The sequence below is a fragment of the Anopheles nili genome, chromosome 3, assembly GCF_943737925.1.
Source record: "Anopheles nili chromosome 3, idAnoNiliSN_F5_01, whole genome shotgun sequence".
In the NCBI taxonomy this organism is placed as follows: Eukaryota; Metazoa; Arthropoda; class Insecta; order Diptera; family Culicidae; genus Anopheles; species Anopheles nili.
This window is the reverse complement of record NC_071292.1, coordinates 67,127,313-67,146,865: the sequence shown is the minus strand read 5'-3', so window position 1 is coordinate 67,146,865 and position 19,553 is coordinate 67,127,313. Positions and strand designations below refer to the sequence as shown.

The following is a 19,553-nucleotide window of genomic DNA, read 5'->3' as shown; positions in this document are numbered from 1 at the left end:
CCGAGAAGTGACGACTGCACAAAAGAATTCCGATGCAAAACCACGACGTGCTGAAGCCGGGTGTAGCGAGCGATGCATCCGTTGCACCGTTGGCTTGCAGCAGACGCTCGGAGCCGTGTGACAATGGGTTGCGACAATAATCCTTATCGCAGGAAATGTGCCCAACTTTTACACCATGCGCATCCTTTGTTAGAATTTTCAAGGGTGGTTAATTTTGTGCTTCTCTTTTCCGAAGTGTAGTGCAAGAACAGGACCTTGACTTCGTGCGGCTTCCATTTTTCAGCGTTGTTTTTCAAGGTGAATCTTCAAGTCGTTTCAACTGTAGCACATGATTGTCAAAAATATTCAGGACTAAAATTTCCATCATTCATAGAAGCATTAAAAATGATTCGTGTTAATACAACTGGATAATTTTGTCGCGGTAAATTATACTGTTCCTTGTTTTCCAAACCGAACGCAGCTATGTATGGTAAGTTTTACATACGTATAATTCATCGCCTATAATACGTCACTTTATTATAGCACCATTTGCGTGACAGGAAGTTAGGGCATGACTTTTACAAGATTGAACTTGGGCTTTTTTGTATGCTCAAAATATTCCAACACGTCAACTAAAGAAGTAGATGGATGGGTGGGTGGACCCGACGCCATTGACCTTCTCAAGGATTTTTCGTTTGGGTGTTTGAAATTGCCAAGTAGAATGATGCACCAAAATGATGTTATGAAATATATTGGTCTGGAAATATTGTTTATAAACTTTGCAAACAAAATATATGCAGATAGATTTAAGATTTACTGAGACAATTTTTATAGTCCATTTACTACGCAAGTAGTATGTTTTTTATGCTAGTTAATATATAGATGTATTAAAACTTCCATGCTTCAACTCGAGCAGCATAATTATTCCGTCACCTCTACAAGATTCAATTTTCTATTCCACTTTGCCTAAATATCCTTTAACGCTCAGCGCCGTTCCATTTAGCAAAGTGAGGTGAGTAATATAATTCCTCTAAATGAAAATGTAAAAAAGAAACCCCAAGTTCGTCGTCATCAAATTCGATGACGGCACAACTTTAACTCCCTCTCGGAAGCGCCCAAGGAAGGGAACGGTTAGGAGTATTATTTCTATTTCCTGCCACATAACGTCACCTCCGGATTAAGCAACAAACCGGTCGGGGCAACAAAATACAACGGAAGGGGAGAGAAAAAAATCCTCAGACGAACTAATATGAAACCTCACCGGAGTGCGGGTGGAATGGTTTTATTGCTAGAAATAGACTTCGGTAAAATGGTGGGGCGGGTGGCAAAAAACACCCCATCCAAAAGGGGCACCCGTTCTATAAACGTTCATGATTTATGCTGGCTCGCGGCAACAAACTTCTCTCTTGGGGCGTCTTCGGATTTAACCTTCAAACCAGCACTGGCTCATGCGAACGGGGAGCAAAGTTCAAGCGTATTGCCGCTTACAAAGTGAGGCGAGGAATGGCTGATAATTAAATCAACCAGCATGGTCCCGTTCGAGAAGCACGCAAAAAAGCAAGCAACGGGACGAAAATGACAAGCGAATCCACTCGGCGTGTGATTTCCTGCTTGATTGCCTCACAATCAGCTACCGATTTGCTGGTGCCATTAGGAGGAGAAAAAAATGAAACGAGAACAAAACACTTTTCGGAACCGCTGTTGAAAAGCGTGCTGGAAGCTCACGCGGGATCACGGGCCCTTAAAGTGACTCCCGAACAAAGCACTCGCTCGATACCGCACTGTTACGCTTCGTTGTGCAGAGCGAAGGGATAACGGGAAGAAAAATACAAATGCGCTACCCCGCACGCTTAGGGCACGATAAAATGGTCTGAAATATGATTTATAGCGCCATCATGCCAGGCGAAGCGGTGAAACGACTGCCCTATGACTTTTGCCACCGTGCTTTGTTCTCTGCGGTGGGAGGAGCAATTATGTTTACACACATTTACTGTTGCCTTTTGCTAGGAAAATCATTTTAAATTCCATTAAGGCACATGTTAGATCGACAAAATTAATTTATCATTGTGCGATTCGTAAAAGAATCATTAAAATTTTTATTTCGGTCAAATCGTTTATTGAAGTTTCATTTTTTTCATAACCAACAAGTTTGATGTGAAAGCACATGAAAACTTTACAATATTTTTTTCCATTAATTATCACTGAAATAATGAGCTCTTCTCTTGTCATATTGTCCATTATTATCAAATTCTCCTTTGATTGATACTCCACTTTGATATTTGAGTGCACGAACGATTCTGCTAGCTCGATGAGCTCTTGATGATCCTTTTACGTGGTTTCAGACTTCATTTACCTCACCGAACCTGTCGGCAGATGTTTGATTCACTTCAAAACTTCTACATCTATCATCGTTCTGCCTCTCGCCAATACTGGGATGACTTTCTAAATAAAATTGACTTTTAATAGCTCCCACCAGCTGGTCGGAACTATGAAGTGTTTAATTATCGATAAACTCTGTTGCACACAGCCGAGCGTAAACTTGACGCCTCGCCGACCCGGTATCAAATCGAAATTGATTCGAACTCCGAGAAAAGTTTCCACCATGAAGGTGCGACGCACCAGGTGCGACCGGTGAAAGACCCTCTTTCCAATCAAGTGCCGGAAACGTTTCGGTAGGAAAATCGTTTCCTGTACGCGGTGGCATGTTGGGAAGCCGGGTAACGGTTGATAAATGTTCCGGCAGATCCTATACTTTTGCTAGAGAAACTTTTTGTAGAATTGTTTATTTAGGTAAATGTTCTTTCGTGGTATTCCTTTTCTAATGCTTATTTGAATAGTGTTTAAAGTAACCATGTATAATCGGGCAACAATTCGTTGTTTAACGGAACAAGCTTATCATCTAAGTATTTTCTTCTGAACTTAACTACAGTTACACAGTTTTTCACTTCTCAAAATTATGTTTCGTCATTATCGTTAATGTACGTATAATTTCAGATACCCAATTTTCCATCATCTGAATTATTCACTAGTTTTCAATAGATTCTCCCAGAATCATTAGCATGCTGGTACGGATTTATTATAAATTAATTCAATGTATTATGTTCAACACCATCCATGGCAGCATGTGATAACAACCGTATATTAACTAGAAGGTTGTAAGTCATAAATTATAGCATGACTTTTATTATTCAATGTCACTGTCATTTGAAAATGTCCTTCTCTGCAATTTTCTATCCACAGCATTTCATTAAAGCGTTAAGTGATCGTCAAAGTCCTCACTTTCTCTTCGAAAGAGTATAGCCTTGAAAAGTGCCGTAGGAAAGTTGCACCGACATTTTCGCAATCATTACAGCCACGCATTTAATGCCGCACTTGCGAGCCTTCAACCGATTTTACATCATTATGCACGCTCGTCAAGGCCTGCTGTGAGCGATAACACCCTACGCGAGATGCATTTGTACTACCTCTTCTACGAGCACAACGAACCGGAAGCATGCGTGTTTCCGCGTAGCACGCCCAACCCTAGCTCCGATTAATATCGCCAACAATCGTCACCGTCATTCACGAGCAACCCCCCGAGCACTGACTTCCATCCAGCGTGCAAGGGCTAATGCTAAGGACGACAAAATGGCCCGCAAACAAAGGCACGTTTCTGGTGGTTATCGATTTTTAGCGCGTGCACTTGCAAACACCGGAATGCAAATGTCGGTGCCGCGGTGCAGTCCCATAGCGTGATGCAGTGTACCTTTACGTGATCTTTCGGCAAATGGCGTTCTAGGCGCATTTTTCCTCTCCCATAGACTCTCTGTCTCTCTCTCTCTCTCTCTCTCTCTCTCTCTCTCTCTCGCTCTTCGTTTGATTTCACGTAAACCCATCGACCTTACACGTGCAAGGTTGAGTTCGGGAATTAAATACCCAAACATGAGGGTTGAAACGGAGCGAGTGGAGCCGGTTGGAAACTAATCTAATCCCTTTTGCCTGGGGGAACCGAAGCATTCCACCATCGATCGTATTTCTTGGAAGGGATTTTAATAGGGGTGGCAGAAGCAAGCATGTTGAACCGGGAAAAATTGAGTAATCGATGCATCCTTGGCTGCTAGAGGTTTGATAAGGTTGCAATCGACTTAACATCGATGATAAAATAAAGAACCCAATCCAGAATTAAAGCCTTAATGCTGATTCAATGTGTTTTCATTCCCAGGTGTGTAGCAAATTTATAAAGAGAACAAAATTTGTCCAAATTTACATCATCTTTCGAACCCGTTTCATACTCTCTTGCTTGCAAAGCGTGCATAGAATGTTGTAACAAGCTTTAATATACCTCACAACATCCCCAGGCACACACAAATAGCTGCATCGATTCAGGCACTCGTCAATGCAAACGAAACTAAGTAAATGCTAGCACAACTATTCTGTTTGTATTGCCACCGATCACCAACGGACGGGAAAGTTCACCCACCTAGTATCTATTTGCTTTCAGTGCAACAATAAAAAATGAAAACTTGTCTGTTTAGCGTTCGGCCGAGCCAAAAAAAGCTTCGGTTTTACATTCTTCAACTTTTCCCAATGGGAAAACTTTGTCGGCATTTTTTTTATTCTCCGTTCCACAATAGCATCAGCTCACTCATTCGCCCTAAAATGCATTCCCCAGCGTTGCCGGAATTAAAAATACACGAGAAAGCACCGATAAAAGGCAACAATCCACGGCCAAGGTAAAACGGAAATGCTACAAACTTCAATAAAAATATTCCAAGCCCTCTTCGATCGTCGGCGAAAGGGACGTGCTAGTCGAGGGTCAGCGGGAGCTTTTTTTGCAAAGTTTCGCCTCCTTCGATCGTGCACCGACGGACGGAAATAACAGCCAAACTATTACGCCACTCGCGACCGACAACGACGACGTAATAGGTTAAATGTCTAGTGTACATTTGTTAGCACCAATTTATGTCGCTATGTCCGGGCGAGACATGGCGCGCACGCTGCGGGTATGTCCTGACCGAATTGTTCCGTTGGTGAACGTACGGTGATCATCGTCATCGTTCCCGGAGCATCTGAGGGAGCATGACCAGGGTGCATGTGACTTTTGGTGGAGGCCACGCTGACCTTACTTTCTCCTTTGGAAACAGGTTGTCGTTATTTAATTAAAACGGAAGCTTCCCAAAGCAGCAGGACGTGCTGCTTTTCGGCTTTGGTGTGGCATTTGGTTGATGCGGAAAGATGAACGATATGATACCGAAAGAAGCATTTCTGCCTTGCGGAAATTACATTATCCGTTTGCTAAGAGTGAGCAAAAATATTATCGATCTAACACATTAGCGGTAACATGACCACAAATGTACCGAGGGCGTGATTTTTCAAAATCTGGTCAGTACTAAACCACCGAAATTTTATTCCTTTGCATGATAAAGTTAGAAGCAACTTTATTCCAACGAAAACACACCGTTATATTTTCTTTTTATTTTGATTTTGAACCGGAAGTGAAAAGTATGATGAATCTCGACTTGCTGCAACGGAAACTCAATCACAACGTAAATACGATTGTGGTCCTACGATTGGCCTACTACCGCTGACCGGTTGGTGTCGAGAACGTCAACGTAGCGGTGAAATGATTCGTATTCCTTTTGATTTTTCATGTTCTCGCCCATGTTACGGCCAATTATTTTTCACTTTTGAAAAGCCACCATCAACGCTCCCGCTCAGCCAGTGCATGCAGGTGATTTATTACGTCCTATCATATGGTGACACAATTTCCGACCCGTTTTGGTTTGGCCGTTTAAGTCACGCAAAGGAAAAACTTTGAAAAGGGATTGGATTTGCAGTGGTTTTGTACAGACTGGAGCTTCCGTGGGAGGCGTGGAGTAATGGTTTTAAAAAATGTACAAACCAAAACAAAATTTCTATCAAAACTAGCATGCAGCGGATGGGTGGATCCATCTCGTGTTCGCCTTCTTTTCATAACAATATCCTAAATCATCGACAAGCGAGAGGAAAACTTTGCCGCAGATGGATGAGCGCTGTTTCAGCAGCTGTTGCCATTTCCTGTTTCATCCCATTCCCATCCTTTTTCCTTTGTGTAAAAGGGCTTCTTTTCACATCTGTACCGATGGCTAAATGTTATTACATTCAAAAAGAAAAGGGTTTTGGATGTTGAAATGTTTTATTTAGCCGGGTTTTCAGAGTTAATTTATGATTATTTTATTTACATTCAAAATTCGCCAGCAAAAATCTAGTAGAATATTTCTTCTTAATTTTGCTTGCCTTTCCATATGAATGAACTAATGGTCTTAGCTACGCAGTAATCTTTACAACGATTAATGTAATTGAAATAAAACGCTGCGCAATAGTGATATAATTCTCAAATTTACGTTCTTATTGCAGAGCTTTTTAACAACATTTTGTTGAACAAAACTGCTTGCTTTTTAAGCTTTTTAACAGAATAAGCTGTTTCAATCGATTCTACCTTCAGTGCAATAGACAGAGAAATTTCCGCTGTTTCTCCTCCAAATTCGGTACGTGCAAATTACAGTACGTAATCAGCTAACAGCGCTGTTACTCACGCTTGCCTTGGATTGGAATGTGATATATTAAATGGAGATCATTTCATTAGGTGCATTAAGCTAATTTGATGCACTCAGTTCCGTAGCAACATCGAGCAACAAATGCATAATGCATGATGCACATTGAGTGGAATAATCATCCAAATTGCCTTCACTTGGCGTATCGCTGCTCAGGCAAACGAGAAAATGCTTGTACGAAATGTTGCGCGAATTGTAGGCAAGAATTTTACCCATTGTTCAGTTTGTTCTCGGGATAACGCTTTACCCACTGATGTAAAAAATGACGGAAAATAATAATATGAATGGCAGAAATAATCGCAACAGCAAAACATAGTCCGTGGTAAGTTTATTTTTACACCATCAACACGAAAAAACCTTCCATTCATTGGTTTGCGAATGGTGGCCGTAAATTGCGCGTATAAACAAAGCCAAGTTTCGGTGGTTTTCCGCAACATTTCGCTACAGCTAATTGGAAATTCTCCCCAGCAGGCAATAGCCACCCCGAATCCGACGAGTATGAACCTCCGCAGCGCAATTAATCGCGTCACGTGCGCCCACCAGAACGGCATTTCGTTTCCGCGTGTACACGCTCATGGTGGGACATTTTTCCGCGTGCCGTATCGCCTAATTAAAGCCCATTTGTAGTGCCTGAGAGTGAGTGCTGGAAGTCGCGCTCTACCGGGTGGTACATTTGTCCCCTTTTTCCTTGCAAACGCACGCAGGTGTAGGTGTGTGTTGGGCCGTGACGAGTGAAAGTGTTCCGTGGTAGGAATGGGAATCGTCGTTCGAGAATTAGGTACCTAATAGCAGCACCGTCTTACGCGGAACCACACGCTGGGCTCGTTCTTAACATCGCCAAATGCGCCTCAGAGGTTCTGAGGACACGAAAATGTAGGTCTATCACGAAGGGAGAAATGATCCGAGCCGTCGCACACATACGCTTGCGGTGGAACGGACGTGTGAGGCAAAAAAGTGTTAAATTCTTTGCCAAGGAATCAACATGTCACGGGTGCTTCTAACTTCTTCGCCTCTCGAAAGCGGCAAGCTTTACGACTTGGACCATTTCTTCAACAGTTTGATGTTTGGCGAGGGGAATGAACACGAGCTTCGCGACCTACAACAGCTTCAGACAAAATTGGGGCTGTCGAAAAACTGATTAGCAGGTCGCGTTTGAGGCTCGACTTAACCCTTACGAAGGAGGTGCTATTTGCAGTTCATTTAACAACGGAAAAGCATAATAAAATTTGCGTTTAGCTTTAATCAAATTGAAATCATGACGAAAAAGTTTCAAAAAAAGATAATAAGTACAACAAAACAATTTATTCAGAAGTGTTAAAATAAAATAAAATTCATTATGTTAAAAGATTTAGATCGAGACTTAAGAAATCCAACTCAACAATGTTGTTTGTCACACCTTACATGCAACTGTGTAATATTTTTTTCATAATCTATTTAATTTATGTAGGTTTATTTACCCCTAAGGGTTGTATGATATATCTGAAGCTCAGTCCAGCAGCGAGAAACCACAATCAAAGGAACCACTGCACGGTGAGGTATAATTATATGATTGGCTTGTACCGTCGTGCTGGTACAGACCCCCATACATCAACAGTCAACACCACACATACCCAGGAACATGCAGGCTACACTCCAGACGCCAGACGAACCGGGCCGAAGGGGTCCTAACACAAATGCTTAAAATAGAAGCCACCTCGGTGGAGGAAACGACGCGACCACTGGGTACAGGTGAGGTAAGAAAAATGGCCTGGCTGAGCGAACGCTTCCTTCCAACACAACACAAACTTCCACTAACTACCACAAACGAAGCGACGGCGATGACCAATGGGGCTTTTTTCCTGTTCATAAAGAGACCCCCCAGTCTGTAGGTTGGGAAATGTGGCTAAGGGAAAATGAAGCAGAGAGGGAAAAACTCCATCAAACACGCGAGGCGTCGTTTGCGAGTCCTAACGCGCCCATTCGGAACCTTCCGGATTTCGGTGGGGTCTGGACTTTGGTCAGTTTTGTTGTAACCGCCAGCCGAGACGGTAACAAGCGCTAGGACCTCCGAAGCAGCTAAGACTCCCGTCGGGTGATTAAGTGAAACAGTGTGTCTGCAACTGAGCGGATCGGGACGATAAACTAAACCGATCGATCGTGCGGCTCAAACGAAACGAAGTGCTGCATGCATTCGGCTGTAAAACGCGTGTAAAGTGAAGTAAAAATCACCTCGGTCTCGTCAATGTAAGCCGCCTGTTTGCATTTGAAAAGAGTGCCTCGAACAAACGGCCAACTGGTGCAGGGAAAACAGGTAATCGCATGGTCCAAACTGGGTTACGTACAGTTCTACGCGCCGACTCGCCCGAGGGAGCAATTTATTCCTCCCCACACTGCGCTCAATGGGACGGAAAGCAATTTCGTTCGCGAGTTTTAGCTGGCCCTCGGCTAAATGTCCCGCTCCCCGGGGTGGGGCTTACTCATTTCGGGTCACAGGAAACCCTTCGGGTAGGTTGACCCCAAAAAAAAGTAAGCTGTTAAGGGATAGGTTAGGGTTCCCTGTAATCAAGGGTGCCCGCGATTTTGTGCATGCATTCGCATTGTGTTACACTTCCTGGGGCGTTTTTGGGGGGGTGGTGAAGGTGTAATTTATGGTCCGAAAATTATTCACTAACACTTTTTGGACCCGCTAGTGGTACCATGTTTCCTGGTGCCCATTTCACCTAGTTCCCTCGAACCGCGATTCCGTTAAGATAATGGGAACGATCGAATTCCATCAGCGGTTTGGCTTCGAATGACCCCCGGGACGTTATTCAAACCCATTTTCTGGACCATTCCGCTGGCTTGGAATGAAAAGAGCTGTGCATAATTCATGGTTTCGTGTTTAGCTAAAACCTCGCCGATGAATACAACAGGCATGAAACACACGCTTAAAGTAGTGCTGTTTGAATTTTAAATTGAAAAAAGCACCAAAGCGATTAGACAGGTACAACAGCTTGAAGCAATTCCGTTGTGGCACTACTTCAAGGGCTATTCTGAGCCAGGACCCAAAGCTCAGTAATATTGAGCTCTATCAAAAGAGATCGCTCCCGAATCTCGTATGACTGGCAATTTTCAAGTTGCGACATGACTGGGCGGATAAATGAAACTCCTCGGAAATGGGTAAATAAAAATGTGTAAATCTCCGATACGATACTCAAGCTATTAGGTTGAAGGAAAAATGTTTTTTTGTCAAATCACTTCAAAAACCCGTATCATTTGTCATCATCTAGAATAGGGCACGCTTGATAGCGGATGGATGATAATTCAAAACGATCATTTTACACTCCATATGAGTTTATGAACTATATTCAAGCAGCCGTTGAGAATATTGCGTATCGTTAAACAAAAATATTGATTCCTTCTCGTTCGTAAAGCGCTAGAAAAAACTGTCAAAACAAACGCAGAGTAATATTCAATTCCAATCAATCAAATAACAAAAGAACTTTATCTTCTATCTGGCCAAGAAAGTTGCACCCTCGGTTCGGTAACGGTGAACTTGTAACTTTTCTTTCCAAGAGTCACTTTTGTTGCACTCTGTTCCGAAGAGACTTGAACTAAAATCGAATCTACTTTTGTCTCTCACAGGTCAAAAGGAAGCCAAACTTTCCGCCTCGGGGACGCGCATTGGAAGAATGCTGGAGGAAACTTGCCCTCAACTCTAATAACAGACGAATCGGACTAGAGCGAAAAAGGAGTCCTTTCAGTGCACGCAAACAACCACCCCTGTTCGGTTCCGCTCATTACTTACTCGCGGCCACATCACCCTCGTTGGAGCAGCCGTATTAATTAGGAAATCCAGTGAGGGAAAGTTTGACCGAAAGCCGGAGTGAAATCATTTCCAAAGAACAGACGCCGTGGCACCGATGCAGCTGTAAGAATCAATCTACTGGTGCATCACCCTCTACGGCACGCCCAGCTACGCGGTGCAGTAATGGCAGACAATTAGCTAAGTCAACGTTCCTTGTTTCTGGCGCTCTAGTTTCTCGCTGCGCGGTGGCTCAAAGTTTCACCCCAAAAGTGAAGTGCAATTTATCAGTGGCTCCAATCGTCCTGCGAGAACTCGAAAAGTGTGTCCGTTAAGTGAGTAGCGTGGACTCGTCCTTTACGGGTGAAAGGTGAAAGAAAGAGAGAGAGAGAAAGCGAGCTTAGAAGCGAATCGCGAACGTTTTTCGGCAGTGAAAATGGGTTGTGCTAGCAGTTCGCCTCTCATCAACGGTGGAGGTCCTGGGGGAGTCGTTGAGTCGGCCAAGGAAGCCGCTGCAAAAACCGCAAACGATGTGCTGCATGCTGGTGAAGCGGCGATGCATGGTAAGCGAGCTTAATTAATACAACGTGCAGTCGTTGATTTCAATTTAGTGTTTTAGAACAGAAGAGAGCGCTACGGAAGTGCAGGGATTTGAAATTGAATGAAATTCGGGGAGCTTGCTGAGTGGTTTGTCATATTTACTAAACGAGTTGAATGTTCTCTATCGAGTTTAAAAACACACTCAAGGAATGATGCTGAACTACTACTACAGCTTCAATAGCTTTTCAATAATATAGTTGAGTGGACATTCTAATCCGCTGCTTTGATGTTCATTTCAAGACGAATAATCCATTCCACGAACAACGTGGCCTCTGCTGAGACAAAGAATGATGATCAAAGATAATTTTGCATAGCAATGATTGATTTCGCACGATAATTGCAAGCAAACAACGTGAAGATCTTGTGTTAACAAAACTGTCGAGGAACACGCGGCTTATGCTATAAATTATATTCTGAAATCCACGCGAAAAGCTATTATCTACGATCGAGAACGTGGCAATACCGAGCTGCCACACCGGCCCACCATCTAATCAAACACATATCTTCCCCACTAGGGCTTTCTCCGTTAAAACATACACACTTCGGTGGGATTCGCTGTTCAAACAATTGGGCCGTGTGTTGACTGACATGCCTATTTATACCCTCCACGTCCACGTCAACCGAGGGACGGGTGCGCGATGGCACACATTCATTGTTAGCTCAGCCACTCACTTTCACATGCACCGTCGGTGGGCTCGGTACAATCGAAAATTCCATTCCCAACACAAATGGGCACATCATTACGGGCAATAAACTCTATTACGCTATCAGGCACCATGCGCCTCCATCGCGTGGCGTTCGTCAACCACCATGCGCCTCCATTGCCACGAATGTGCGGGACGCTAGCGCACGTTCCGGCGCGCAAACACATTCCCGATCGATAGTGATTTTCCCGCGGCTCGTGCGAATTGCCTAAAATTCACCCATTACAAGAAACGCCCTAAATGGATTGCTTATGGGACTTTCAACGGAATTGCGGGCTTCGGTTTTTTTTTGGCGTGTGCAACCGTTTCCGCTTGCGGTCGGGCTTACTGAGAAAACGGTACGGATTTCAACATGGCAAATAACGATTCCCAACGCAAACTGACCTCGTGTAGGATGAAGTGGCTTGCTGCAAAACAAAAAAACTCAAACAACATTATCCCTCCGTGAAAAAGGTCAACGTTTTTTTCCAAAACCACTCCCGATTCCGCTCGCGTGAATTCACCACCAAATCAACGAATTTTCACCATCTTTCCGCGCCCGGCACGAACCCATCGGAAAGTGTTTTCTAGCGTGTTTTCAGAGCGAACCTTCTCCGGTTGGACCGCGTCCTCCAGCTGCCTTACTCCGAGTGCATTCCCCCTTGGAATCGGACGGCGCCACGTCTGAATGTGTCTGAATTTTTCCCAGCATACCAGCGGCTAAAGCTCCACTTGCTTACATACCGTTTGGTGGAATCCCTCTGCTACTCTCACTCGACGCGGAAGGCTAACCATCAATCTAAGCATTGATGCATATCTTAATTTTATTCATGGCTTGATTTGTACACGCTACGCGCTATCGTTAACGGCGAGTTTCACAGTTCACGTTTGGGGGTTTTTATTTTATTTTGCCTTTTTTACTATCGTTTTACGTTCATTTTGGCACCCCACGGTGGGAGGACGACATCTAATGGACAAAAAAACTGTCACCCAATCACGGGAGGGGCGTTTTAGATTGGCATTTTATTACACCCACAGATCTATATTAAGAAAGATGGCAATAGTGGTTAGCATTGTATCCTTTTAAAGGTGTACTCCATTGTATTACGAAGAAAAAACGATACCTACAGCGTTGAAACATGGTCTAATTAAACGAAAAAAAAATCTAGCCCATCCATCATTCCTAATGTAAGCTTCTCTGTTATTCTCATCAACCTTTTTTACTTGCTTCGATTGGACTGCAATAACAAAGAAGTTACTCGTAATGTAACAAAAAAGCACAATTTCTCGATAAAAGTTCACCAATGGGTGGCGCGAAAATTATAAATAGCACCACTCTGCTCGAAGATGCGAGACGCAATAATTCACCGCACTACGATAATGGCCAGTTTCGATCCTCGGCTCAGACGTACTAATGGTTTCGCCGACATTCCGCCACCTCTTACGCCAGTACAGCCCACTCTCCGTGACCCAACCCACCCAACTTAGGGACACTTTCGACCGGGTTGTCCACCCACCTAAGGCAAGAAAGAACCGGATGAAGGGAGAACCCCAGTTTCTTTAAATAAATCCCCCCACAAAGCACGGAACGAGACATCAAAGTTAATGAGAGGAAAAAACATCAAACACCCATTCAAGCGCACATACACAACACACCCACACACGCGTGCACGTGCCTTACATTTCCCGCCTCACATTTCATGGCGCTACCTTGACAGAGACGAGAAATCATGAATAATTAATGAGCTTCCTCAATATTGGTCGTTGTTTCCGTTCGGTTTTTTTGTGGTTCCTTCGTCGAGCTTTTGCCCGAGCTTTTTTGTGGGTAGTTTATTTTTTTTTTACTTCAGCCCCCGAGAGTTTGGTTTGATTCTCCCAATAGACGACAGTTTCGCTTTTCTCGTTCACTTTTCTCGATTCCCTTCCGGTCGCTCGTACAATTGAAACAGTGGCATCGATTTCACCTTTTCCTATGTTGTTTCGTTGCTTTCGTCGGTTGCCGTGGCGTCTTTGGCGCGTAAATTGTTTATTGTGCCGGTTTGTGTACTTTCGAAGTGCCTCCAGTGTGGCCGTTTTCCTTCGTTTGGGTGTTTTCCTTTCTTCGACTGCTCATTTACCGGACGAGGGTGGTTGGTTTGTTATTGTCTAACGGTTCACTTTTAACAACGCAGACCAAAGTTCAAGGCCGGGAGATGTTTTTTGAGCTTGCTTTTTTGTCGTTGTATCGGGGCTGTTTTGTAAATTCATTATTAGCTGCCACGGACAAAATGTCAGCTGAAGTGTCGATGTTTCAAATGAGCAAAATTAGTCACCAAACAGAAGCCGCCCAGTGTTTCGTTCTTATAATTCATTAAATTGAATAACACGGTGGTTTGAAGGAAAACATTAACACAGGAAAACTATACTTATAAAGCTACCTCAAAGCTTGCTCCCAACGGAGTCGTAAAAAAGCCGGCCCGAAACAAATTATTCATCCCCTGATTTGTCATAATTCTATCAATTGTTTTTCCCATCCTCCCTTTGGTGCTCCTTTACTCCTTTATACCACCATAAAGGCGTGTCCCTGGGAACGAGCAATAATATCCGATTCCCAGTTGGCGCATGAACAATAAATAAACAATGAGCCCTCAAACAAAACAAGCGGACCGCAATCGAGAACGGCGCAAATCGGGGCCGGTGCGAAGCAGAACGCTGCACACAGAAGACGGCGCATCGCATAATGGAGTTATCGCCGCGACGATCCTTCGGCGACCCGGTCGGTAATTGAATTTTTGTCCCGCCACGCCCAGCCGTTAAGTGTTTGAAATATGCAAGACGTTACTTTCAACACCTCTCGCAGGTTACGGTCATAACAGGAGGTCCTGGGCAGAAGCAAAACAAAAACAAAAAAGAAAATCCCCCGTCGTCTGCCAAAGAGCCATGGGTGGTCTGTTTAAGATTCTGTAAATGAACGAGAAAGAAACACGACTGACCTTCGGGTGCAAGGAATATCAGATGGTCGCACCTTTATACCCGATAGCCTTTATCCGCCACAGAACGACCACAGCTGATGCCCTGCGGGGTGTCCTTGGATATCCAACCCCGAAATGTAACGACCGTACTTCGAACGCTGCATCATACAACCCATTAATTGGTATCGATCGGCTAGCCCAACAAGTCGCGCGTTTGTTCTTCTTTCGACTTCTCTCCTTCGAATGGGAGTTGGGTTATCAATCTTTTTCCCACCCGTTCGTTCACTCGGTGAGACAAAAACATTTTCCCAAACGGACAGTTCACTCGGGACACGTGTTCCTTATGCATGTTTTAGCTCCAACGTTGCTCACTACCCACTTTCGCTTCCTTCGTCGCGGTCTTAATGAATGTCCTTGCCGCACGGGGTCAAGGCAGTTCAACGTGCCTTCGTGATGGTGGTTTTTCTTTCAACCCACCAATAGCCTACGGCGTGAATTGAAAGGCACATCAAATTTAATGATCACTTCTGACACATGCATTCATCTAGTAGGCCATAAACTGAGCTCTTCCCGGCAAACGCCAACAGCTGACAAACGCAGCTGTAACATTTTGACACTATCGAGGTCGAATCTACGACTTATATTTACTGCAATTACGCAAGAAGCTGATGCTTTTACTTTAATAATAAATGGTTTCAGATTCGTTATCAATCTTGCACAACGGTATTTTATGTAACATTCCTTTGCACTCCGTCATTTTGTACGCAGCGTTGTAAAACATTATGAATAATCTTAGAATAAATTTTAGTTGTAAGAAATAAATTATAAGCTATGAAGAACAGCTCAACGGCATTTTTTCAGCCTTTGAAAATTGCTCTTAAACATCCACTTGCGCTGTAAACAAGACTTAATTAACAAACACAACGTGGCTATGATCAGCGTTTCTTCTTTCTCCTGGCGCCACTGCAGTCTTAACACGATTAGGAGCGCAACATTGTTGCTTCCCTTCGAGCGTGATGTTTACCATTCGTTTGCAGCAACAGGCTTTTAGTGCGACCTCTCCTCGCTCTGGTAGTAAAATGAAAGGTCAACGAGCGACGAGCCTCTAATGAGCGCACCGACCGGCCTACAAACCGGTCTAACGAGCGAAGGAAAGCGAAATCCTCATCGACAGCTTGAATGCAAGGGTGCAGGAAAAATTATGCCCACCTGGTAGTGACCGGATGCGGCTTGCACCGGTTGCAATTGTACGTACTTGTAGTATAATTTCCTGCCATTTTGTTGGTCACCTTTCGAGAACAAATAATTCATTTCGTTCACAAAAGCGGGCATTTATCGTTCGGTGCAATTATTTTGCGCAGCGAGCTACATCTCTGGAGCAAAGCTCTCTTAAAAAAGAGAGTGATCGTTTTGAAAAGCTATGAACATTTTCAAAAACCGATTGAGTGCAAGCGGTTTTCGCTCGTTATGAATCTAGTTTATTGTTATTTATTTAAGAACGGCCTGGCCGTATTTAGATTTTAATAATTATTTGTGAACTGAAAGGCATTTCCTCCCAACAGCCGCCGCAGAGAGCCTTATCCCGGGCTGACTCGGTTATGAATCTAATGTATTTGGTATGAGAAATCAACTACTTCAAGCAGCAGTCAAAGAACTCAAATCACAGAAAATTAAAATCATATCTCCGTACAATAGTGTTAAGAGTAAACACCATTTGATTACCCACTTTCTGAACCTTTATTGCTTCTAATTAGTTGCAACTATTTTCCGTAACCTTTTTTCGTACCAATTATTCCAACTATTTGGGCCTCCTGTGTTGCTCATTTAGCTTCAACTAGCTTCAACCAAAAACCACAAAGGTGCAAAAGAAAGCTATGTGGTTAAATCCATGTCCTACCCTACATTCTCTTCATTCCGCCATAGGGGTAGCAAAACACACAGTGTGCACATTTACTCCATCTTTCTAACCAAACTTGCCACAAATCTTTGGTCAGCTCTCTGCTCGTTTACCGACATTTTGCGCACCAAGTATGGTTCATGGCGGTAGCTTTTTGTGTGGTAAAGTCTCTCGAATGCTTGCTATACCATGGTTGCATTATAAACGAAAGCGAATGCATTTTATGCACATACCCAAACGAGAGTGGTATGCTTTCGTAAAAGACGCTTGACGAGCAAAAAAAAAAGCTCCCAAAAGCAACGAACATGCATTCAGTTTTTTTTTACACCCTCGACCAAGGACGACTCCCAGGCGTTTTCCCGGTCGGCTGCTAGAATGCTAATTAATGTAACTCACGTCGCGTTGTCCCTCTGGAAGGCAAGTGACCCCCAACGGAGCCACTAAGAGTAACTGCTACTTTTATTCCGCCAGTTCCTCATTGTTGCTGACCCGCGGTTACTAAAGCCGGCTATGGGACAAGCCCAAGATTTATGCATATCCCTTCCGAGCCCGAAACATGTGTTGCGCCCGTTGCAACCGTTCGCCGCCTGCTAGATGACGAGCGTAAAAAGGACGGCTCACTTATTTATTGCGTCCGGGCCGCGCGTTGCCATTTGGCGTTTGACTCGGGTTGCTGCGTTTGACTGTATTGGTTGTTTTCCCAACAACCCTCACGGAAAAGGTCACCAACGCAACAACCAGCGGTCCCGGGGAAGCGTTTGGTAAACGTTTCCCTTTATGATGTTTTATCAACCGTCAAGAATTCTGTTGTTGTCAAGAATGTATCACAAACCATTAGAGATATCTCATTTTATCACAGTTTTTTTTTTCAAACATTTCCATTTATTTTCCGTCTCCACAGACGTCGGGGAACACGTGAAGGAAGCCGTCCAAAATGTCACGCACGAGATAGAAAACGTGCTCGGTGGCAAAAAGGACAAATCGGACCACGTCAACGAGGACGACGCACCGGCGGACGAAAACGGCGACTATCAGATCATCCGGCTGAAGGGCTCGAAACAGAACAGCGTCGAGGACACCGAGCTGATGGAGAACATGAAGAACGACCTGCTCACAAAGGCACAAAGCTTCGGTGACGACACCGACCGCATGGCAGACGATCTCATGAAGGAAACGGAGGACCTACTGCGAGACGCCGAAACCGGCATCGAGATGACGACACGCATCACCTCCTCCGAGGACGGTACGATCGAGATCCTTAATCTGGAAGGTAACACGGCACGCTCGCCGAGCCGCTCGATTGATAGTTTGAAAACTACTTCACCAGAGCCCGAGATCGAGCGGATACTGGCCGGTCCTACGCCCGATTCCCCCAAGGCAACCCTCAACACCTTGACCGTACCCGCCGCCAGTGATGAAGGGATGATGCCGGCGATGGGTGGTACACCTGCAACAGCAGACCCCAAACCCGACGTGTGAGTACGGTAGAAGAACCATGGCACCGTCTTTCCTTTTGTGCGTCTCACAACATTACTGGTTTTTTTCCATTCAACCCTTCAACCCCATAATTGTAAACTCTCACACCTTATGAGTCGCCGATCCGGAGGAATCCTTCGCGTTATTTACAGTTATTATGTGTACCTTCCCGAATTCAACCATTCAGTAGCATTAATCGACCTGTTTTTCACCTGCTGTACATTGTGTAATAATTGGCGCAACGATATTTTGTTTCTTTTTTTTCCCAAAAGCATATAATTTCAGTTCAAACTACGAGGGTGATAAGAGCAAAACAAAAACCCGTACCCTGATCGGTACTGTACCATCAATGCGTTTCATTCCCGTTTCATAATGTCCGATCATTGTGTGTTTGTGTGTTTATGTGTGAAAATCAAAGCAAAAGAAACCAGGATTACTGTAAATAAGCCTGCCCTAGTGTAAGTAATTGTAAAAAGGAATGTTTGAAAATAAATGTATCGTTATTTAGGAATTTAACCGCGTGTGATGCTGGGTGTGAATAATGATGTAAAGAAAATGGCGCTTTTATGCTGCAGGAGACGTAAGGGTTGGGTTTATTATTTTACATTACAAAAACATGATGCAGCTGTACATAACATGATGACATAATTTCGAAGGCTATATCGTATTGTACAAATAAATCGAACCCCTGTAAATGAAGTGTAAATTTTATTATCATACTTATGTTCAAGCTAGATTTTAATATTTTTAATATGCCCTATGGGTAACATAGACAAACATATTCCGCTTTCTAGGATTTCCTACATAATTCCCGCTTTATAGCTCAGTTTGACCTTTATCTTGCTCTACATATCTAACCCGTTTCGTTTGAAATCATAATTCAGCAGCCATACGACTAGTAAAAATCGCCTTCCTGGATCATTCATACATGCTACACGACCGTGACATGCTTTAACTTTAATGTGTTTTTAATGAATTTCAAGTAATCCCTCACTGTAATCAAACCTCCCCCATTGATCGCTCGCTATCGATAAGAAAAGAAACCAATTTATTTCACCGCATTGGCCTCGCTGCCGGCGATGTCCGGTTGTGTGGTTGCCCTTTTTCCCGGGTGTTTTTTTTTCCCAAAAATGCATGATTAATGATGTTATCAAATTCCTCCTCCTCGTTCGTGTTGGTTCTTGGACGTACGGAACGGTCGAACAATTGGACGATAAAACAAATCCCCAACACAGCCGAGACGCAACTTGGCACCCGGCACAAACCTCGATCGATGGTGAATCCTTGAGCAGCAACGAGGAACACTTCCGGTCTGAGGTCCTGAAGGCGACATCAATACTAACACCCGGTCGGACGCCAGTTCGACGGCCAAACAGTGTCACCCGAGCTCCTCCACCTTCAACTGCAGCTTCCGAACGTGTGCAACGGTTCATCTTTAAGCTGAACTCCATCATTCTCAGTGACATCGAGGAACGGGTGGATGAGGACATCAGCATGGTTCGGCAGCTCGAACGCAACCCAGATCAGGTGGTTGAGTTGCTCAGTAAAGCGTCCATCGATTGTGACGGGGATAGCGATTCGGATGAGGAGGATTTAAGCCAAAGAACCATCCAACGAAGGCTACCGAATGGG

General features: G+C 44.1%; 1 protein-coding gene across 1 annotated transcript; it reads left to right on the top strand.

The window, feature by feature from the left end:
* The first annotated feature begins 10,750 nt into the window (after positions 1-10,750).
* LOC128726879 (uncharacterized) lies at positions 10,751-18,243 on the top strand. Its single transcript, XM_053820721.1, has 3 exons — positions 10,751-10,877; positions 17,347-17,920; positions 18,194-18,243. Exons 1-3 carry the CDS (start codon positions 10,751-10,753, stop codon positions 18,198-18,200), a joined length of 708 nt encoding a protein of 235 aa, XP_053676696.1. The 3' UTR covers positions 18,201-18,243.
* The last annotated feature ends 1,310 nt before the right edge of the window (positions 18,244-19,553 follow it).

What these genes read in the sequence shown, in the direction of transcription:
- LOC128726879 (XM_053820721.1), top strand. Translation starts at nt 10,751, where the DNA reads ATGGGTTGTGCTAGCAGTTCGCCTCTCATCAACGGTGGAGGTCCTGGG. An exon ending in TGGTGAAGCGGCGATGCATG is followed by an intron (nt 10,878 to 17,346) that starts GTAAGCGAGCTT and finishes CCGTCTCCACAG; the next exon opens with ACGTCGGGGAACACGTGAAG.